The sequence below is a fragment of the Thermobia domestica genome, chromosome 3 (genome assembly GCF_964235325.1).
Source record: "Thermobia domestica chromosome 3, izTheDome1.hap1.1, whole genome shotgun sequence".
NCBI classification, from domain to species: Eukaryota; Metazoa; Arthropoda; class Insecta; order Zygentoma; family Lepismatidae; genus Thermobia; species Thermobia domestica.
The window spans coordinates 276,597,556-276,621,647 of NC_137456.1; the positions used below are offsets into that span (position 1 = coordinate 276,597,556).

At 35.2% G+C, this 24,092-nt stretch overlaps 1 protein-coding gene across 2 annotated transcripts in view; it reads left to right on the forward strand.

The window, feature by feature from the left end:
• Window positions 1–24,092, forward strand: part of LOC145681078 (uncharacterized) — a 157,879-nt gene that overhangs the window by 47,043 nt on the left and 86,744 nt on the right. For both annotated transcript variants that reach the window (XM_081752438.1, XM_081752439.1), the window contains exon 6: window positions 323–435. In XM_081752438.1, the coding sequence (XP_081608564.1) occupies window positions 323–435 (113 nt within the window). The remainder of the gene's footprint in view (window positions 1–322; window positions 436–24,092) is intronic.

A 24,092-nucleotide genomic window follows, 5' to 3' on the forward strand; every position in this document is an offset into this window, starting at 1 on the left:
CTTGCGGGTATTTGTTTTTAAAAATATTCTTCTTTCGTTTGTTATTAATATTTGTAGTGTAAAGTAACTTCAGCATATTTGTTTCTAACTTTGTTAATTAATAAACTTTATTATTATTTCAGATAGTACGTGGCTTTCTTTTGAATGTTTTGAAAAGTATCTGATTGGCTAGATAGATCACTTTCCTTTTGAAAGGAGAACGGAGATACATTTTCTCGAAAGCAAATGAATGCGTATATTTTAGTATATTTTTTCCTTTCTTTTTTTTTAACTTATTGAGAACTGGAAACTGTCATCATTATATGTTTTCTGTTTTTTCCAGATGTGTGGTGGGCGCACGTGGCAATCCATGAAGGAGCATTTTATGAAGCAAATTATGCCCAAAATTAATACGTTTGATTTGTCTAAAGAAGAAATGAAAAAGTTCATGGAACCGTAAGTATTATATATGCTAGATATATATTTTTGAAGGAAGAAAGAAAAAAAATATCGACGATTAAGTATTATAGCACGTATTATAAAAGACAGACAGATCGTATGTTTTTTGTGTCTTTAATACCTTTCGAAAATTTTCCTTTAAAACAAGATTTACCCATTAACTTCGGTGTCGCAAGTTTAGGGATTCTGAGAACTAATTTTCGCTTACAATTTAAACCAAAGATCTGCCAGTGGCTTCTAAACCGATGGCAACAAATTTATTGGCAACCGATCTTTCCAGGTTGCCAATAAATTTGTGAAATCGATCACGTGTCACTTGACAGCCCTGACTCATGCAAATTGACATGTAATTTCATATGTTTTGCACTATACGTTATTCCAAATACCCAGTCATTGAAATATAAACCTATTCTTGTTACATACTAGCAGAAGTGCTCGTTCTCAGAATGGGCTGAACATGATGCAACCTGCACTACAGTATAGTAGTGTGGGTTGCCTGACTTGAAGGGATTCTAAGATATTCTATATTTTTTGAATCTCCATTACGTGTGATTCCCCCAGTTGAAAATTGAAAAAGAAAGACTTTGTAGGCAATTAGATGTACTGAAAATGTATTTGTGTGCAAAATTTGGTTGTTCTACGTGACTTCTTTCTATGTGAAAAACTGATGCCAGACAAACACTACACAGACACACATTTCTTTTGTATATTAAGAATAGGTGCATACAGTTACTGCCTGCTAACAAATACCTTCTGAAAGAACTTGAATACGTAGTGTGCGGATTACACTATTTGTATAGAGAGATGGGATGGCCTAAATGCGAAACATGGTCGCTTACTCTAAGGGAAGTCTATAGGAGAGATAGTATTTGGGAACAAGATCCTAAGACGAATATTCGGATCCAAGAGGAACGGGAGTGGGAAATGGCGGAAATTTCATAACGAAGAACTGGATAAGTTATACCTTTTGCCAAACATTGTCTGGGTCATCAATTCTAGGAAGCTCAGGTGGGTAGATCATGTAGCCAGCACAGAAGAAAGTACGAACGCTTTCAAAGTTTTAACAAGTCCAATCGGACCACTAGGGAGAACTAGGCGCAAATGGGAGGACAACATTAAGATGGGTCTAGCAGAAATAGGAATACAAAGTAGAAACTGAATCCAATTGACTTAAGGAACAGAAGTCATTGAAGCGGTATTAACCTTCGGGTTCCATACGCCATAGAGTTAGATGGAATGGCCTGTCTATGTATTAAGCGCTTTGATCTTTTTATTATGAATCTTCACTTCACACATATTATTTTTAAAAGTTCATAGCGTTTTTATTTATTTATTTATTGTGAAAGCCATCCCCACCTGGTCTAGCAGCTAGCGCGCGCGCCTGCGCGCACCTTTGGTGCACTGATTTTCATGTTCGTTTCTCTTCTGGAACGCCTTGAAATTTGAACGCATTACGCTGTTTGGTTTCCACTCTAAACTGTAGGTCCCTGTCTCATGGGACGCTAAACTCTAGTACAACCAACAACCACTATTTCTTGAACTGAAACTGATACAATGCGAACGAATTGTTTCATTATAGCTATCACTACAAATGGCTGACCGCACTATCGTCTATGAAATTCTAAGTTTTATGGAATTAACAAAAAATATTTAAGGCTATGAATTTTGATTTTCTGATAACATAATACTTGACTTTACTCATTCTGTATACACTTTGTAGTAGCCTGATACTTAGAAGTTCGTAAAATTTCTAAAAGTTGCTCGGCTGTCATTAGTCAGTAAGCCAAGACTTCTAGTCAAATATGTAGTGCAATAATCTCATATATTTATTCCTAAATCAAATACTAGTGGAATGGAGGTCTTTCCTGTACGGACGGAAATCAGCGTACTTAATTGCTGACTCCAAAGTAGAGATGCAAGGGCTCGGAAAAAAACCGGCTTTTTTGGAAAAAAACTCGGTTTTTTTCTGCTTTGCTTTTTTGCTTGGGAAATTTTGGGGCTTTTTTCAAAATACTGCTTTAAATTGATAAAACAGACTTTGTATCGCTTCTCTATAACACAAAAATCATTTAATTAGTGGTTGATGCTGATAATAATATAAAACATCGAAAATAAACTATGAATTTCGAAAAAATATTTCAAACAATTTTTCTTCAACATATTTACATTATGAATTCAACAGGATTAACCAATGTATATAATAAGAATTTTTTTAACCTCCTATATACAAAAGTAAGCAGAGTTGGCAAGAACCGTGGTTGTTTTTGAAAATGCCAAAAATCCGTTTTTGGGGGGATGTTTAAACCAGGCTTTTTTTGGTTTAAACCAGGCTTTTTTGACTTAGATTTTTTGCTTTATGTATTTATATTACATATTCACAGAAATAAGTTTGTTTCGCCTTGATGTTATTATGCAACAGCGGGGTTATGCCGGAAGACCTCCCTTAAGCTTAAAGAAGTGCGGTCAGTAAATTTCTTAAGTTGAGAATTCTCCCGCCCTAGCCATTGGGAAAATCCCGTCATTACTTGAAATGTAAGACAATAACGGGAAAATCCTGTTATTGCTTTGCATGTAAAATTTAAAGGTCAACGTACCATAATCAGTACGCTAAAACTGAGGTATTAAATTTCAAATTTAGTACCGGTACGTAGATATCATTGAAAGTCCAATCCAAGCTAATGTTGGAAGCTACGTAGGCAATCGATAAATTTTGCCAATTTCTATCAATATATTTAAGCAATATTGGCTTCTTTAGGCATGCAGAAATATACAATTTGGTTTGTTTCGTATATTTAGGCTCTTAACATCCTTACGAAATACCGTGGTTATCAAGGAAAGACTTTCGCTTAAACTGACATCCGAACCGCTACTTGGGTTACGCATGAAAGAAGGTTTGTGGGTCGACCGAGAATTGAACATGGGACACCTTGATTAAAAGGTGAAAGGAGAATAAAACTATTGCAGGTGGTTTGATATCTAGAAACGTCACCATGAAGTTCACCGATTCGAATTTTTCATTCTTTTTATTTTTTTGTGGTTTAAACCAGTTATTAAAAAAAAAAGTTTGGTTAAAACCAGCCAACCCTAAAAGTAAACACTTCTTTTTAAAGAATACACAAATAACTAGCAAAATAGTATGTAGTATTTTTACTTCAAAATATTCCATACCCTCTTTTTGAAACAAAATAATTAAAATAAAACATAAGAGAAATACTTATATTTATATGATACACTTAAAGACTGCACATCTAGAGCTTTTGGTTCTGTTATATTCTTGAAATTCTACAGTTAAGTTTTATAGAACCACCATCACAGTTTACCCAATCCCTCAAGTTTTCTAAATTTTTAACAAGAGGATTCAACATATCATTACGGAACTCCCCCTCCCCCCCCAAAAAAAAAAGACTACGGAATATATTTAAGTTAAGCTAAATACAACTGCACAACAAACATGACTGAGTTGATAAGCAGGGCCCGGATCTTGTTGACCTAAAATTTTCTAAAAAGTGACCTATAAAATGACACTAAATTCCTGTAAAAATGACCCTAAAAATTTACAAAAATTGACCTTAAAATTTGCGTTTTTTTTTTTTTTAAAAAAAAGTTTATTTTGTTAAACATCGACATTTTTTGAATTCTATTGGATTTTAATTACCATTTGTCACTCATATTCAGTTAGTTAGTTGAAAAGTTTTGTTTCAGTTAGTTAAAAGTCCCATTGTATGATAATGTACATAAAGTGTCAATTCACTCCCGAGTTGAAAACTAGAAGCACACTTAAAGATAGAATTTCGCAAGTGTAGATTGTATACACGAGAGTAATAGATAAAACCCTGTTTAAAATCTTGTACGCCTTCTAATTCATTTTTAGTTACTCATGATCACATCCTTTCTGGTCAACAAACCCAAAATCATCTCTTTGGCCACCTAGCAATTCCCCCACCCCTCGTCAACCAGCTACAGCTTAGTTTTCATAAGCTTTTTAGGAAATGCAGTTTTTCCATCTTAGTCAGAAAGCAGGAAAAGAGAGAAACTAATTTTGTATTTTTCAAATTTGTAAACATTTTAAAATTCCTTATGTAGATGAAAAAGACTAAAACAGACCATAAGTGACCTGAAAGTTACCTTAAAATATTAAAAAATGACCTAAAACTTCAAAACAGCAAAAAGTGACCAAAGTTGACCCTAAAAAAATATACTTTTAGAACCTTGAATTGACGGATACGTTTTTATTTGAACTCGCCTTGTCCTATGCGTAACAGTAAAAAGTTGACTTGTCAACAAGATCCGGGCCCTGGTGATAAGCTTTTGAGCTTCTATCGGGAAGTCCGGGATTCAACCAGCATTCGACCATTCTGACAAAGCTTTTCTTTATTCCATCTGTGAATGTAGAAATAGTGCGTATACTGTGAGTTGGCCGACTTCCTTTCTTATGTTTTTAAATAGTTATTATTACTAATTACCAGCAGTGACGGTTTTGCGAAGGTTAGGAGGGCGGTCTTTCGGACTGAAGCCCGTTCCCCAAAGTTACGGAATGTCTGCAACAAACGAAATATCTATTATTTATGCCTTTACTCATAAACTTTAAGCTCCCGTCAAATAATAAATTACGAATGTTTAAAAAAACTAAACATTAGTAAGAAACCCTTCCCAAAATACTTTTCTAAATCCGCCACTGATTCTCAGTATAAAATGATTTTTAAAGTTGTATCCGGAAGATTATTGCTAAACATATAAACGAAACGAAATATTAGTTATGCCTGTACTCATAAACTTCAAGCACTTCCCAAATAAAATTAGGACTTTTTAGGAAACGAAACAATCAGAAAAACCCCTCCTAAAGTACTTTTCTAAATCCGCTACTGATTATTTGTATAAATTGGTATTCAAGGTTGTGTCCGGAAAATTATTGCTAAATCACTTCACAGCTACAGTATAACAGAAATGTGGAAGTACGGTTTGACGGATATATTGAAAACGTACGCTTTGACGGATAAATAGAAAAACGAGCAAGTTTAACTTTTGCGCTAGAAGCTAGAGTACTAAAAGCTCTTAGAAATGAAACACGGATGACAAACTAAAGAAGAAAAAAAATGTCGATAACTCAAAAGTTAAAAATAAAGTTAAATAGCCTCTAAAATTACCCTCAAATACTACATTCTTCATATTAGCTTTAATTCGTAAAACATGTGCTCCATCCATTTTGATGGTGAATTTCAGAGCGAAATATCACATTCAGGTCATGAAATTCTTATCTAACTATAGAATATACTATAAGAAAGCTATTTAGATAGAAAATCATGAAGTTGAAAAAAGCCAAAATTTCCAAAATTCTCGTTTTTTTCCCAAAAAAGCCGGCTTTTATGTGAAAAAAACCATCGATTCAAAAAAGCCGGCTTTTTTGCATCTCTACTCCAAAGACTAAGAAGAATTTAATCAAGATAGCAAAACTGTAATTGGTAATTTCATTAGCAATCACAATAAAGAACAGCATTCGTCCAAAATTGTATCTCTTGTTAACGAGTTTAAGGTTAGGTTAGACAATAGTAATTAAATAAATGAGATGAAATCTTTGAGTTAACGTCCCACGATTATGCCTGTTATGCTAATCGTGACGATTAAAGGAAGCGAATGATAATGGAAGAATTGGTGGAATGAGAAAGTGAGAGGAAACGGGAGTACCCCGAGAAAACCCACTGACACGATGTTGTCCACCACAAACTTATATGGCCGGAGATCGAACCAGGGACCCCACGCACCATAGGTAAGTGCTCTACCACTGAGCCACCGTGCCCCTAACAATAATAATTGTTGATTATTAAAACAGACAATAAAAATAATTTCACCATAGTGGAGAAGAACGAGTTTAAAAGCAAGCTTTTGTCGATATTAAAACAAAAGGGGGGGCTACCTAATATTTAATCTAGTTCTGCTATCGAAAATGATGCTGTTATCTCTGAGTTTTAAGACGATTTTGCTGCAGAAAATCTCGAGGTACACAGTTCTTTACTCATGATTTACGGGTTGCCTAAATGGAATAAGGAAGGTGTTTTGATTAGGCCTATCATCTGAGGACAAAACCATCCGGCTTACAAGTTGTCAAAGTGGATTTCTGGGTGTATAACTGACAACACTTCTAAGTCTAAATACGTTGTAAATAATCACCTTAAAAACTGATATTTGCTTATTTGTGAACGCTGGTAAATTAAAAATGGCATATGTTAATATTGTAGACATGTAGTTCGATTCTCATAAATTTGGCAATCACATGCACGCAAGCTTATCTCATACTTAATAATTTTAATGATTTCGAAATAAATGAGTTCACCAAATAATCTCGTTGCAGGAGGTTAAAACTTAGGTACACTTTGTTTTATGGTCTGCACAATCGTTTTTTTGTATTTTCTTACTCATGAGACCATCCTAACTGCGAATCCGACGGGTATCACCTTGTCACTCTGGGTCATCCAAAATGTTGGCCATCCAGTATGGGGTCTAGAGGCTAAGCATAATCTTGGCTTTCAATGGTTGTATCTCCCAAAGTACTAGCCTAATCTTTATACTTCAAACCTTAAGTATGTAGAACATGACACAGAATAAAATATGATATCACTGATTGTCTTTTACCCTTGAAATTAATAACGAAAAAAATAACTAAATTTGAAATATTTAATTTGTCGATTTTAAATCATATATTAAAATATCACACGTAAACGGCTCGAATAATCATAAAACATGTGGAATAACTCTTCAATCGTTAAATTTGCTTTAATTTGGCTTTTTTTGTGATATATTAAGAGCATACTAAGTTGTTGACATTAAAAAATGACAACTTGAAAAACTTTATTTTTCAGTGAAAGAATTATTTAAAAGACATTTTAGTATTTGTATTATATTTCGCTTACATGTAAGAATTAAGAAATATGCAAGTAACATGTCTATTTTAGTCTAGATATGCCTCTTGTCTTAGAGTCAATGTGCAACATTCCAAACGATGTACAAGAGATATTCTTAAGAACAGAACGTGGTATGAGACATAAAAATGGTATGTGAAATACTTGTTTATTGAGACCACATTCATGAGCTATGCCAAGAATTGCAGTGGGATAATTGGGACTAAATGAAAATTTGATTGCAACTTCAGTATTATATCAATATTTCTGCGGAAATTTTAAGAAAGAGTCGACGGTATGAGAAGTGGGAGTATAATGTCTTCATCTATTGAGATTCACAAAGGAGAAACTGACTCTGTGAATAAGAGAGAGATTGCTGACAAAAGAAAATACACGAGAAATGAACTTACTGTATAGATCCATTAGTTTTCTCCCAGTATACTGACACATAGATAAATATTTTAATTGTACAAATGCATCAATGTTGACAACATAACTATCATTGGAAAGAACTAAAGAAGTTCAAAAGCTCCTTGCCAGGGGGATTTTACAAACTCATTACGAAGAAGGTATTATGAGTTCATTAAAGAAACATGATAATATATATGGTGTTCCTGTTGTGTTATTGAACTGGTAGTCCCAAATCATTGGATTTCTCCAAAATCCTGAAAAATAAATTGGCACCAGTACATTTGTTTCTCTTCCATAACAATTAATTGAAGCGAATTTTTGCTAAAGCAACCTTGAATTTAATATTGACAATTGAACAGTGACAGAATACTCTCCAAAACCAATACAGAATGCCATCCTCCAAGGCCGAAAAGAGCTCGGCAAGCTCGCAGCAACATCAAGTCTAATGCTGATAATTTCTTTTTCAACATTCGAGGAATTGTGCATAAGGAGTTTGTTCCTGGTCAGAATGTCAGCGGGAGGTTTTATTCCGAGGTTTTGAAGAGACTGAGGGAAGACGTTCGGCGCAAACGGCCAGAGCTGTGGTAAACGAAAGACTGGTTGCTGCAACGTGTCAGCGCGTCCGTGCACACCTCGCTCGCTGTGAGGCAATTCTTGGCCAAAAATAACATGGCAACGGTCCCCCACCCTCACTACTCCCCTGACCTATCCTCGTGCGACTTCTGCTTGTTCCTGGAGATGAAACTCGCGTTGAAAGGGCAGCGTTTTGATTGCATTGAAGACATCCAAGTGGAATCGTAAGGGTTATGAACACTTAACCGGCGGACTTTCAGGAGTGCTTCCAAAAGTGGGAACAACGCTGGAATCGTTGCATACATGCCGGAGGGGACTACTTTGTAGGTGACGGAGGACATTAGGAGGTAAATATAGTTTTCTGTTTTTTACAATAACATTTTCGGATATTTTGGGTAGCACCTCGTATAAAGCCTGTGCTCAATTAAAAATAAGAAATCAACACTTCCAATTTAAACGACAAATCAGCCATGTTAGAATTTGTATGTCAGTGTTGCATCTTCAGTCATGAATTTATCTTCATGGATGAAAATTTGCGAAATTTAGTGATTTTATGTAAAACTTATAACAAATAAATGTTAAAAAGACGAATTTTACTTCATACTGGAATTTTATTAATAAAATTTGCGATTATGTTTGTACTATATATTACTCTAAATTACTCTTCTCAGTATTAAGTTTCGCATTCTTCGACCTTTTAAATTAGGGATGGAGAATGGTACAATATTGTAATATTTCTACTGCATGTTTGGAAATTTTTAGATATTGAAGTCTAGAAACTGCTTTTTTTTTTTTTTTTTTTTTTTGCCATATTTAGATTCCCTTAAGTGTTCCTTCAGCCTTGTGTTTATATTCCTTTCAGTAGTACTACTGTATAGTCTTGATTCAAAAAAACCTAGCCACTCACAACTCTTTGAAAAGCTTTGCACAAATACCTACAATTGGAATTAAATCAAATTTGGATTTTCTTTGGACTTGTGTTTAGAATTTTGGGAGCTTTATTTAGAACCAAAGTATTAGAATTTCGAACATGCGGTTGACAAAATATGGCCTTCTAAATTAAAGTTGAGCTGTAAGGATTTTTTGAAAGGACTGGACGTGTCATCAGAAGTACAATGTAATAGTAACTGCCCATGCCTTCATTATAATTTTCTTCATAGTTATGCCAATCATAATTGGTGGGTTTGGTAACTGATTAGTTCCTCTAATATTAGGAGCACCTGACATGGCATTCCGTCGCTTAAATAACATAAGATTTTGATTACTACCATCCTCATTAACTCTCCTCTTAACTGGAAGAATTGTAGAAAGTGGTGCTGGAACTTGATGAACTGTATATCCTCCACTTTCCAGAGCTATTGCTCACGCTGGAGCCTCTGTTGACCTTTCTATTTTCTCCCTCCACTTAGCAGGAGTTTCTTCAATTCTCGGAGCAGCAAACTTAATTACAACTGTGATTAACATGCAAACTCCCGGAATAACCTTAGAACGAATACCATTATTCGTCTGATCTGTAGTAATTACTGCTGTTCCACTTCTACTGTCCCTTCCTGTATTAGCAGGAGCTATTACAATACTTTTAACTGATCGAAATCTTAATACCTCCTTCTTTGATCATTCTGGGGGAGGGAATCCCATCCTGTATCAACACCTATTCTGATTCTTTGGTCATCCTGAAGTATATATTTTAATTCTACCAGGATTCGGAATAATCTCACATATTGTAACCCAAGAAGTGGTAAGAAGGAAACCTTCGGTGTCCTAGGTAGAGACCTCCACGGGCTGAATTTTTCAGCCCGAGCCCACTCCAGTCCGAACGTACCTAGGCCCGGCCCAGCCCGGGCCCGATAAATTTTAGAAGTTTTTGGCCGGCCGATAATTTTTTTTAAAAATTAGCTCGAGCCCGAATCTTTCTCAAAATTTAGTACTAAATTTTACCTAACCCTCAGAAACATTTTCTAAACTCTGGTTCACAAACTGACGCTTGCCTCCCGAATGGTACCATTGCCTCCTAGAACTTTGCCTGTCATCGAGAGAACAAAAGTCCATTCCCTGTAACAAAAATCTAACTTAATTGATTTTTATCATAAAGTGAAGATGGCAATATTGTTTAGCGACAGACAAAACATTCCCACCCCTTCTTTTTATATTTTGAGTTCAGTGAAGGTCAAGGTCAGAGCTCAATTTACCGCATAATGCCTGCAATCCTCTATAGTGAAAGTAGAGCCGCTAAGCAACACAAACTGTAAATAGCTATTGCATTCTTTGTAACATTTTTCACGGACACACTTCTTCAACGTTAGGCTTAATTCCAATTATCTTTTAACAAAAGTCAATAATTATTAAAGAATTGCAATTGATCGGCCCCAGCCCGGCCCGACCTGAAGAAAAATCAGTGCCGGCCAGCCCAAGCCCGGCCCGGCCCAAAGAAATAACAGTGTCGGCCCGCCCAAGCCCGGCCCGGCCCGGCCCAAAGAAATAACGGAGTCGGCCCGCCCAAGCCCGGCCCGTGCAGGTCTCTAGTCCTAGGTATAATTTATGCAATGCTAGCAATTGGATTTCTAAGATTCATCGTTTGAGCGCATCATATGTTTACTGTTGGTATAAACGTTGATACTCTCGCTTATTTTACTGCAGCTACAATAATCATTGTTGTTCCGACAGGAATCAAGGTATTTAGATGAATTGCCGCCCTTCATGGTGCACAAATAACTTATTCCCCTTCGATTCTATGAACTTTAAGATTCATTTTCCTATTCACCGTGGGAGGTGTTACTGGAGTTATACTAGCAAATTCATTCCTAGACATTGTGCTGCATGACACCTATTATGTAGTAGCACATTTTCACTATGTACTATCTATGGGGGCGGTAAACCCAACTTAATAACATTTCATCTACAGAGTAGTTTTTGTAGTTATTGAAACTCCTTTCTATGTTGACAGAGAGCGTAAAACTTCTTTTTTAACAAGAGTGAGATCAAAGTGCATGAATTTTATTCACATTTGCGGTGGGAAAACACTTACGTCGCTGTTTCTGGCAGTTTCTTGGGAAATGCGTGTGGTGCCGTACTATATTTATTGGATCCTGGTGCCAATATCACCTGCAAGATGTAAATGGTACCGGTACCAATAACATATCTGGATGATCTAATGTTACACACACAACACACTATTAACATTCTTCAAAATTGCAGGCGTTATGAGGACTTCTACAGTGTTGCAATATTTCAGTTATCAATAGTGTAAAATAACAGCACAAAATAGAAAGTATACGCAGTTTTTGGGAAATAAGTTTACAAGAATTTGAAAGCATGTGAAAGGAACTACATAGTTGTTTATATTTAAATTACCAGATATTCGTCAATTGAACTTCGTACACTATTCTTAAATCCGGCAACCACGTTGAACCTGGAGACACTCTGTACGTTTGTTCTCCACTTCGCTTTATCGGAGTAGAAGAGGGTATTTAAAACAAGTCCTACCGGGAAAGAAACAACTCGTTCGCAAACGGGACGAGGCACAGTTCGGGTTTTCCGATGACCACAACTGCTCGCTGCATTTGTTAATAAACACTTAGAAGGGTGTTTCCACCTTTTCGATTTACTCTCCCGCCATTCAAACAGTTCCTCTACCTTCCGCGTGACGATGACGTAGAAACATTCTCACTACAACCAGACTCCTTTTATATAATATTCGTCGATAGAAAAGAAAAGCATAAGACCTCATCTGTTTTGAAGGAGAAACGTTAACACAGAAACATAAATAGAGTGCGCTGAGAGTTCTAACGCGTAGAGCTATTTTCTGTATTTTCTTGCAAAGTACTTAGACCTTCAATTTGGGACATTTGTAATTGCTTTTCGTATAGATGAACCGAACTTTTGATCACGCTCTTGTACTGACCAGATCCAACATATGAATTTAAATGTATTCCACATTCCACACTTTAAGGAACAACTTAATTACATTGAAACATGAGCACTCAGTACAAAAATTGCACATTAGAAAATGACTGTTATAACTTTGTTTCCACAGTATGTATGCAAATTCTAGAATTAGAAAATATTCTTGTAATAATCCTGGTCACTGTGTATGATAATTCTTACGGCCATAATTCTCATATTACTGAGTGCATCTCTGACAAGGAGACTTACGAAAGTGTAACTCACCGATTTGAATGAAACTTTGCAGAGTTGTAGAACATCGAAAAGTAATCGACATGTATTTTTTTATTTGGGCAATGATGCGGGTTTAAGGGTAGAAACAACCCTTTGAACGTTAGGGAAGGTCTTGAAGCATACACAGAAAATAATCATGACAGCTGATTCAGGTTCTGACGTCAAAATTACAAAATTCAAAATGGTGGATCCAATATGGTGATTACAATTACAAATAGTCTTCTGGTTTGAAATGGTCTGCAGTTAACCAAGAACAGTCATAGTTGGTAAGCACTATTCAGAGTGCTTATTGAAAGTAAGTTCCCTCGCCTGTCACTAGTCTGGGTGCTTATTTATAGTGATTTATAGTGTATTTGAGTCCCGAGTTAAACCTCAAAAGAGTATCTCAAAATAGAAACCATTCCTAAAGGAACAACTGGTAGGATTCAACATCTTGATGTATTCTCCTTTAGGCCGTGAAAAATCTTGGGACATTTTTCTGACATTGTCCTTCTCTATAATATAAATTTACATTTCCATAATAATATAACTAAGATCCAATCGCTGATTCATAATCAGTTTTCTTCTTCCAGATTTGCACATATTATTAGGTATCCATGGTACTAAAGCGATTATTTGGAAGAAAAACTACCTGCATTTGACAATCTCATAACATTTTGTTTCAAAGATTGTGCAGCATTTTGCAATTTGTGCGCAGTTATTGAGGTAATAAGGTGTGCGTTGTGTCAACTATGTTTATGCATCACACATGTTTTTACGGACTAACATTACAGTAAAACGTTTTCTCAATAAATTCATAATTAAAACAAATGACAATATATGTGAAACTTTTGACAGGCTAGGGGGCTCACTATAAACAAGCACCCCGAATAGTGAGAGGTGCAGAGATTCACTTTAATCAAGCATCTCGTTAAAATAAGTGCAGAAAGGGGTTTCAAATCGGTTTTGCAATCTTCTCGCAGTAATTCCTGGCAATTGTTCTTGGCTAACTTCAGACCATCTCAAACCAGAAGACTTTTCATAAATGAATTTTGTAATTTTGACGTCAGATTCTGAATCAGCTGTCCTAAAACCCCCCTGCCAGTAAGTTTTCTTCTACATTAAATGATTGTTTTTTGTGTATACTTGAAGACCACCTCTAACGTTCAAAAAGTTGTTTTTACCCTTAAACCCACACCATTGCCGAAGTTTTAAAAAAAAGGTACGTGTCTCTTATTTTTCGATGTTCTACAAGTCTACAAACTTTCATTCAAATCGGTTAGTTACACTAACGTGAGTCGCATTGTGAGATAAAACATCTTATCCATAAATGTTTAATGTCTCTGAAATTAACTTTTTAGATTAAAATTTATCTAAAACATGCATTTTATATAATGTTTGATAATATAACCCTTTTCTCAATATTCACTGTCACTCCTGTGCCCTAGAAAAAATAACTTGTAATCTTCTATCGTACGGAACGTACGTTGGGCATTTCATGTGCCTCTGCAGCTTGATTGTTTGGTTGGTTCGGATTTTAACATGCGTTTTGAGCACCGAATCTTTTTGAGACGAACTTCCGCCTTAACATCATGCCACCCTTCAGTTCCCACCGCGAGAGCTGTTGATTTCAGTTTAGTATTCCTTTCAGCAGCGAGGTTATATGAGACGTGGACCTACTGATTAACATGGAATCCGAACCACATGAGCTCCCGCCGGGAAAGAAACCTGCGTCTCCCGCCGAACATGTATATTATATAACAACAGAGTTGGCTAGTTTAACTTTAAACCAGCTGGTTAAAAAAGAAAAAAAATAAGTTTAAACCAAAAAACGAAAAATGTTCGTGAAAGTGTAAGTATTCCTAAAATCTTGATGAACACACATTTGTGGGTTATCACGTTTCCGCCCGTATATTATTCGTATTATATTCAAACCTAAATTCCCCATTCATTAATCAAAGAGATTATACTACAAAAGCAACTTTTTCTTTAAATACAAGTTTATGAATGTTTCTTTTGTGATTTTTTAAGTTTATTATTGTTATACAATTGCAATCAAAGAAAAATTATAAATATTGTTTCGTTTTAATGTTTACTATTGATAAAATACATCGAAGTGCTGTACTTTATTTCAGAGGGAAGGGGGGCATACAAACCCCACGAGAGGAATTTATTCAAATTAGAAGTATCTTTGGTATCTATTTATGTATAAATGGGTCAGAGCCATCGCTTTTTTTTTTACTGATATGCAAATTAAGTCGTTGTATTTCTTTAACTTGGACTAATGAAAGTCGTAGTGAACTAACTTGGACTAAATTAGTTCTTCTGTACTATATAATATTTTGAAATTGTCCATATGTAATTCTGTGTAATGGTTTCACTTGTGCAATTGTTTATCTTTTTGTCCTTCTGAAATTACTCTTGACAGTCGTATTAACAAGTATGTAAAGATCAATACAACGTATTTTTATCAGGAGTCCTTCGTGAGTGAGTCGGCAGACGTATCGCACTTGTGGCCAATTAGTCCCGGTTTCGAGTTCAAATGGAGGACAATTTTTCTCGGATGTTAGTCGAGAAACTATTTGGATTCCGCTTTAAGCTTATGTGACCCCTTCAAGCATAACCCGGTTGTTTAATAATAATAATATCAAGGTGAAACAAACTTATTTCTGTCCATATGTGATATAAATACATAGAGCAAATTATTTAAACCAAAAAAACCTGCTTTAAAAAAAACTGGTTTTTGCCAACCCTGTATAACAATAAGGGAAGTGTGTGTATGTGCAGCGTTTCTCTTCGAAAATTGCCAAGCTGTGAGGTGGAAGTGGCCGGATCAGAATCACAATCTAAATCGGTTTTTGATTTGTATTTGAGAGCCGGAACTGAATCTAAATTGGAGATATAGTTCTTTTGATTTAGCAAGTTAATAGACAAGTAGTTACCCATCTCTTCCCGGCATTTGAATCATATCAATATTTGTAAATGAAATGTATAGGTAACATAGCGAAACATTTATATTTCGTCACAGGTAATTTTCAGTGAAATTAGAGTTGCCATTCTTTCGGCTTTAGCCGGGCATGTCAGTTATCTTTTAAATTTCACTATGTCCAGACGTCATTTCAATTATTTTTGAATAGTCTGACATTTAATCTATTTCTATTTGCTCAATAAATTGCTTAAAAAACTAACATGTTTCTCAATTGCGTTAGAAAACTATCCTTCATTGGTTTTTAATCAAATCTTTATTAAAATTGATTCTCGAAAATGTGTCGAAGTCCAAACTTCAAATTTGATCTTCTCTAACTCGGGAACAAAAGCCTGCACATCATAGTATTTCATATGAGTACAGGGTGGCGGCGCAAGTCTCGTAATACTAGGGGGACAGGAGGGGCGGCAAGAAAAAATTTGGGAAGACGAGGCAATCACACTTGTTTTGCTTTATTATTATTATTATTATTATTATTTAATTCTGAGCTTCTACCAATCCAATTTATTTGACTGGACAGCCTTATGCTTGTGGGTAGCAAATGAACATCGGAACGTTTTTGGACACACTTTAATGTAAGCACAACACAGGAACATAAGCTTAACAAATGTTCAAGGAAGCATATCACACAAATACAGTAAAGTGAATTATAAATGAAGCCTGTATGCCTACAGCCTACATGCTATAAAAATGCACAATACTTGAAACAAGAAGTAACATATATGAATTTCATAAAGGCATATAACAATATTATGAAAGCAGTTACATGTAAAGAAATACCAATGTCCACTACTGTGAGAGTTTTTCAGTTTTTATATAAGGTTCTGTTCATTGTAATGGCAAGTATAAAAAGTAAAAACTCGCAACATATCTAACGAAACTGGAATGGATCTTAGCTACAACAAAATTCTTTTGTTTTTATGTACATTAGCGAATTCTTTTACAACTTTTTGCAAATACAGAAATTTAGAAATTCGTTTTTCAATTGAAACAAAATCAAGTGAATGTAGCTGAATATCACCTATCGTGTTTGTGAAATATGACTTCAGGAGTCTTAGACAAGAGAACAAGGAAACATGGAAAATACTCAGTGGTTAGCCATATTCAGGTGAGTTTAGTTAATTATGGATCAAACCTGCATTAGAAGAATGCGTTAATGAACAAAAGTAGCTTCTATATCTGTAAACATGTCAATGAACAAAGAGATTTCAATGTCATATAGATTTCAGTGGCAAATTCTACAGCAACAGTTCGTGATCATGAGTTCATTGGCTGTACATAGAAAAAAAAAAGGGGGGGGGAGAAATTGTGGCAAGAAAAACTATTGGGTGGCGGTCGCCCCTTCTCGCATCCCTGTAGCGCTGCCACTGTGAGTACAACTTTGTCGAAGTTTATAACTAAGCCAAGTTTGATTCAGATCGATGAGTTTGGTTGAATTCGTACTGTGTAACTCCTCTTGATGTTTCAGAAAAAATCAATGAAAGACGAAACTATATGTGATAGAAATTTTTAAACCGTTTTCCTTACGTGAGTAGTTAAGTATATTGCCTAGGCCTAATAACTCATATGTCCCTTATCTTATATGAGTTCTTAGAGTAGAATGAAAATTTAAAACTTGCTGAAGAGTAGTGATGGGCATATTTCGGAAGTAACAATAGCATTGAAATATCCAGTGAACTTAAAGTTTATCAATTTTATTTTGCGACTTTGGGAGTACGGTAATGCAGCGAGTAAAGTGTTTTCTCTAATCAATGCTTAGTGAAGAAAAACTCATTAATGCAGTCAGTTATGGGATCAGTCATTGCACTGGCGTCTCTGGCATGTAAATTTTGGGTGGGACATAAAAAAAAAAGCTATTTAAATGGTACTACCTAACCCAGGCTAGGCTATGTATTATCTTCGATTCCATTTACTTTCACGGACCCCCTGAGAACACTGAACTCTGTTATAATCGTTTCACAGCCTGAATATTATATTCCAAATACGGTCGTTAGTAAATAAATTAAATTAGAATAAAATATGGAATATTTTGTACTTCAAAATATTGGGGGGGACGCGTCCCCCTCGTCCCCCCCGCCAGAGACGCCCATGAGTCATTGTACTAAAATGTACGTAGTTTCATGCACGTAAATTAAGAAGAATTTTACAAATACTTGTTGCAACAACATAATGCATTAGTTCGGTCAAAAAATGCTGGCTGGGGCAAGTACAATTCAGATCCAGTAACCAATGGAGATTCAACACCATTCACACAATTATAAGGTAAAATGTTTTCAAATTTACATGTAAAAAAGTCCAGCCTTTTAATGGAAAGTCACGTATTTTGTGAAAGAATGTCCACTGTTCGACAATTTTGATGTAATAATACTACAAAATCGAAGAAGAAAGAATGAAATGAGAACAAACATTGACCAGTTAGTAAGTGTATTTATATCCTATAGTCCAATCAAAACATCAAATGCAGACTTCCCAGTACCGCATCAGTAAAATAATAATAATAATAATAATAATAATAATAATAATAATAATAATAATAATAATAATAATAATATTAATAAATATAATCAAGCACAGTGTAAGGACGGATAATAAATAATTAACATGATCGGTAACTCCGGATGAACTTAATGGACGATATTTTTCGGAGAATCGGATACGAAATTTTTCAGCTTCTCTAGTTTTAAACCAGAGAACGTACCAGTATTGGGATAGAAGCTTAAGCAATGCACACGAAAGCACATGCACTAGCACCTTACGTACTATGGAAAAGCATTAGAAACAAGAAAATATTTCTATTCTTTTCACAAATAAACGATCTTAAACCAGTTTCTTAATGTGTTATCGTGAAATACGGAAACAAAGTGACGTTCTGTTAAAACAGATTCTTCTTCTCTTATAAACTTTAAAATTCCTTTCACATAGCAGGAGTGCACAAAAATCCAAAAAGTGGAGAGAGTGCATTAAATTGATTTGGCTGTGTATTATGGTTGTGTGGAAACTGGCTACATCATTACGGTCCAGAGTCCAATCAACATAGCATGCAGTGGTGGCACCATGATCTCCACCCTAGGGGGGCGCGGTGACTCAGTGGTAGAGCGTCCACCTCCGGTGCTTGGGGTCCTCGATTCGATCCCAGTTCGCGCCGTGTGGACTTTGTGGTTTACAAACACCGCGCTCGTGGGTTTTCTCGGGTTTTCCCGTTCCCCCACTTTCTTCATTCCACCATTTCATTCATTTCTCATCTTCACCGTCTTCTTTAGCCTAACCGGCATTAGCGTGGGACGTAAAAATTAAATATTTAATTTCATTTCATGATCTCCACCCCTCAAGAAATTCAAGATAATGCAATCAGGTGACAAGCTTATGACCACCATATTTTTTCGGAGGGGGATAGTAAGGACATACTCTTCATAGGTTACCTCCATTGCCCAAAGACAATTACAAGTGACTATTATTTACAATTGATTCCAAAAGTTACGCAGACAATGAAGGGGAAAAGCAGAAGGATGTTACACATGAAAGTATTGCTGCTGCAGGACAATGCTTCTACTCAGAAAAGTCACCTTACCGCCGCTGCTATTGACGATGCCGGGTTTGAAATACTTGAGCACCCTCCCTACTCCAGATCTTACCCCAAGTGACTTTCACCTGTTCCCCAAGCTTAAGCAGCACCTGCGAGGAACAAAGTTTGCCAACGATGAGCATGTTATGCAGGCTGCCACAGAAGGGCTTCCAGCAGAGCCGTCAAGGTTTCTTTTCTTTTTTAACTGTATACAATATGCTCTAGAACATTTGTGGGATACGTGCATTATAGTGAGAGAGGATTATGTGGGAAAATGGAAGATCTTCTATGCCAGGAATTATTGAACACTCGTAAGTAGTCTTATGTAAAGATATTGACTCTGCGTTTGCTATTGGTGGATCAGTTTCACCTACCTTCTATACGATTCCTGATTGGTTGTTGCCCCCCGTATACGTAGTGAAGAGGTGAGGATACTATGGAGAGACGATGGAAAGGGGTGACATTGACATGTAACATGTAGGAGAACAATATGATTGTCAGTGTGGGTATTTATGAGTATGTGAGAAAAAAAGGATTTTAATTGGGTAGTTTGTGTGGTCCAGACCTGTGGGAAAGTCAACGTAACAGTGGGAATCCAAATATTTGAAATATTTTTTGGAACATAATTCATGTAACTGTGTTCATTGTTGTGTGCGGCGTCTTGAGGGGAGAAAAGAGGATTTTTTTCAGTAATTGGGGACGATTTCCTACAAAGTACATGTACGTGAAAAATAAATCTATCTCCCTATTGAGAATTTATTTTTTGTGAAAGTTAAATGTGTAAGAAAAACCCTTGTAAAACGTAGAAATGTACAGGACATTGAAAACAGTATTACTGTTTTGTTGGAATGATTGGAAAGTAAACGAACAGTGGGAATCCAATTTCGATCACCCACGATTTTTTGTGTATGTGTGTGTGTGTGCCCTTTTCCGTAATAATGTAGAGACTGCATCTTAATGTTTTATGTAGTCTAAGAAAAAATGCTGGACACTGGCTATTGTAGAAATCTTAGCGTCTTGCAGAGTGCCTTTTAGTAAAAATTTTGAATAATTCGTTTTATTTAAGAGAGAGAGGATGTGCAGATGTTTTGGGGGGAAGAAAGTTTAAAAAAGAGGACAAGGGAGATGTAATTTGCCACCCACGAAAGTGGATAGGAAAGAGTTACTTTTGTTTAGTACAAATATGCAGAGAAAATCCTTTTTGCTTTTAAGAGGGAAAGACCATCTATTTTGTTACACGAAATGTGTTTTAAAGAAAAAAGTTAACAGGTAATGCGGGTGTTGTTACTTTTTTCGTGAGAAACGAGGGTTATTTTTTTCTTTTTGGTGCTGGAAGGACGATAGATTGAAAAAAACAGCGTGGGGTGACTTGGATGGGTGAGAAGACAGAAGTGAAATTGTGAAATGTGCTTTTGTTGAATTTGTGTTGTTAAGGTCGATTTGTTTATATGAAAATGATAAAATTAATAAATATTGAATATAAAGTCTTGTAGCTTTGGTTTATGTGATGGATCTTATTTTTAACAACTTTGTTCTATATGTATTCTGCACCGTTTTTTAAGAAGTAACGTTCCGAATGTTTTTAGGAACAAGGCTATTTTGAAATGAAATCTTTCAGTTTTAAAATGAAGAAAGTGGAATGAAGATGGGAGAGACCCCAAGAAAACTGAACAGCGCGGTGTTTGTGCAGCACAAAGTGCACACGGCACGAGCTGGGATCGAACCTCGGATTTGAAGCACTGGAGGTGAACGCCTTGCTAGTGACTTACCGCGTCCCTCACGATACTATTTTGTTTGTGTGGCTGTTACTAGGAACTGATTTACTGTTTTTATAATCTTTATTGTTTTCAACAGCGAGGCTAAATGTTGGGATGCAAATCACGTGAAGTTTGTCTGGGAATGGAACACGGATGCTTTACATTAGTTACATATATTAATGAAAATCAATTCTATGTATTTTACAACGGCTTGCTTTTTGTGAAATTTCGTTTAATTTACTAATATGTATGTTACATAAATATTTGATTCCTGTACGAGTATTTTTAAGAATGAATTTGTTAAGAAGCTTACGAGAGCAGGAATTGAACCCGGGATAACGTGTAGCGAAGGCAAAGGTAAACACGATGTTGTACGGTACAAACTCACATGGCTGAGGATTAAAAATAGAATCGTGAAACATGAGAGATGAACACTGTTTACTGATTTAGTATTTGTGCCTAAGATTGGGTTTCGTTAAAGTTGCACACATTTGATAAAAGAAATGGAATATGTCACTTTTTTGTGCCACGTTTATGCAATAGGCTAAAGGAAACGAAAATGATGGGAACCCATGGACTGAATGTTGTTTGCTATAAGTTTACTTGGATCGGAGGAGTTTCAACGATGTAGTTGCACGTATACTAATTAAATATATTAAATAAAAAATTGGATACTCACGCAATGTAAGAAAAGGCACTTGTGGACTCTTTCGTTGAAAATAAATAACTGTGGACGAGGAGGCGCTTTCTTCGCTTTTGGGATAAAGAAAAAAAAGAGGAGTTTCTTTTGTTTAAAAAAGCCTATTGTATTTAGAGAAATTTTTGAACTCGTGGGTTGTCGCTGTTATAAGCGTGAATATAAGCATGTATCTCAACTGACCTTTTACAGAAACGGGGTGCTGTATATTTTTTCTTTTTTAGTGAATAGAATTGGAGAGATTTACAAACGATCTTTTAAAAAAGAAGGGAAATTACAACTACCTATAGGCAAGATTTTTGTAAATTCCACTTACTTAATTTCGAGAGGATTTTTTTTCTATTTTAAGCAAATGTTTAAAGAAAGGACCAGAGATTTTCAAGTGGAAGATAGCATGGTTTCTGATTAATATAAAAACCATGTTTTAGAGAAGTGAAGCATTACGTTTCTTGAAGTTTGTGAAGACGGATTGGCGACAATTGGCAACGTGTTGGTTTATTTTCAATTATTTGGATAAGTTATATTTGGGAAGGTAGGTTGATTTCTGTTTTCTTAAATATATATGGAAATAAAAGTTCCTTTTTCTTTTGATTACAGGATATGAATCATTTTAGTAACATAAGATTTAATTTATATTTATTATTATTATTATTATTATTATTATTATTATTATTATTATTATTATTATTATTATTATTATTATTATTATTATTATTATTATTATTATTATTATTATTGGAAAATGCTAACTTTGTCAAAGTTATTGATATTCACTTTTTAAGACAATTTAGGGAAAAGTACCTTAAAAGTATTGCAGACAAAATATTGTTAGACTAATTCTGATATTAATTCTTGTAATAAATATGAATATTATTGAGATTGTAACTCTTGGTAATAATTTTTCTTAGCAATCAACATTTTTTCTTTTTTAAAGTGGTGATTTTGTATTGTATTTTATATTCATTCAAGTATAATAAAATTATTTTTCTTATTCTTTAGATTACTTCACTGGGTCTGAGTGTTTTTTATTGGACTTGGACACGTTGAGAATTATAAGGTAAGGAAATATAATTTTTATTCTTATTATTTAATATTTATTGTTCGAGGTACATGATTTCTTATTTTTGACGGAAGACAGAATAAAAGTGTTTGAAAATAATATGTAAATATACAAAGTCATTTAGTTAGAATGTTTGTAAATTTTAACTGGAATCAAACCGGGGGACTTGAAGACAAATGTATTATTGAACCAGGTTTTATATACTAGCTTGGGAAGGGACTTACGAAATTTATTGAGTTTAGCATTCCTTTGAGCAGCGAGGCTATTTATTGTAGATTTTCACAAAAGCATTGTGATGAATAATCCAATCCACATGAGCTTCCGAACTTTGTGGTGGACAAACACCGTGTGCGTGGGTTTTCTCGGGGTTCTCCCGTTTCCTCCCACTTTCTTCATTCCACCATTTCATTCATTACTCATTATCACCGTCTCCTTTAGCCTAACCGGCATAACCGTGGGACGTAAAACTCAAAATTTCATTTTTTTTTCCACATGAGCTTCCGCCGGGAATCGAACCCGGCTTTTGCACGTAAAAGGCATGCACGCTAACCGACAAGTGGCGAGGGAACCATACGAAAATTATTGTTTTACAGAGGATTAAGACTGAGTATTCAATTACTGTAGGGAGGAATTAGATTTTGTAGACTGGTGGTAATTACAATTATTTATCCCTTTACGTTTTGAGGGGTGACGTCCCTTGGCGAACACACTATCTGGGGAAAATAACAGGAAAGATACGATGTGGAATATGTATGTTGGGTATCATTTGGATATTTACTTGGAGTGAATGAAGGAAAACTTCAATCAGGGTGGGAATGGAACTCGGGACCATTTATAACGAACACGTGAACGGTAGGGGAACAAATAATTTAGTATTATCTCGTGCAAATGGTAGATCCTTTTATATTAGAATCCTAGTTAAAGCCTGTATTTGGTTACTATGCTTTACAGAACAAAATAAATAAATAAAAACAATTCGGTGAATTTAAACAGTCAAATTAGAGTAGACATTTATTACTGAAAGAGTAAAGAAAAGAATAATTTATGATAGACTAAGGGATTGAATCTTGTTGAGATAGAACTTGCTAATATTTCTGATTGTTCATGTAACTTTTTTCCCCTTTGGTCTTCCTCTTTGTGGATTTGCCTCTATTAACATGATGGTTGAATAAGATGGTATTGATTAGCTTACTTAAGTACGTCGCACGATCTTAAGAAATTTTTAAGAACGATATTTTCTCACATTTGTATATAATTAGAAGTGTTCGCTAAACATAGATTTGCTTTGCTTTGCTTTCTGTTCTATAATTCGATATCGTAACCTTATTTTGATTGCTTTGCGTATTATTTATAAGTAACTTAAAGTAGAATTATTATTATTAATAATCATATTTTAGTAATATTATTGGAAAAAATGAAATTGTAGTTTTACGTCCCACGATTATGCCGGTTAGGCTAACATATATTACAACAGTTTTATAAACTTAATGAATAAGATAATGAAAGTAGTTGAAACCGCAAGAAAAGCTACGAGCATGGTGTTTGTTTTAGTACAAAGTG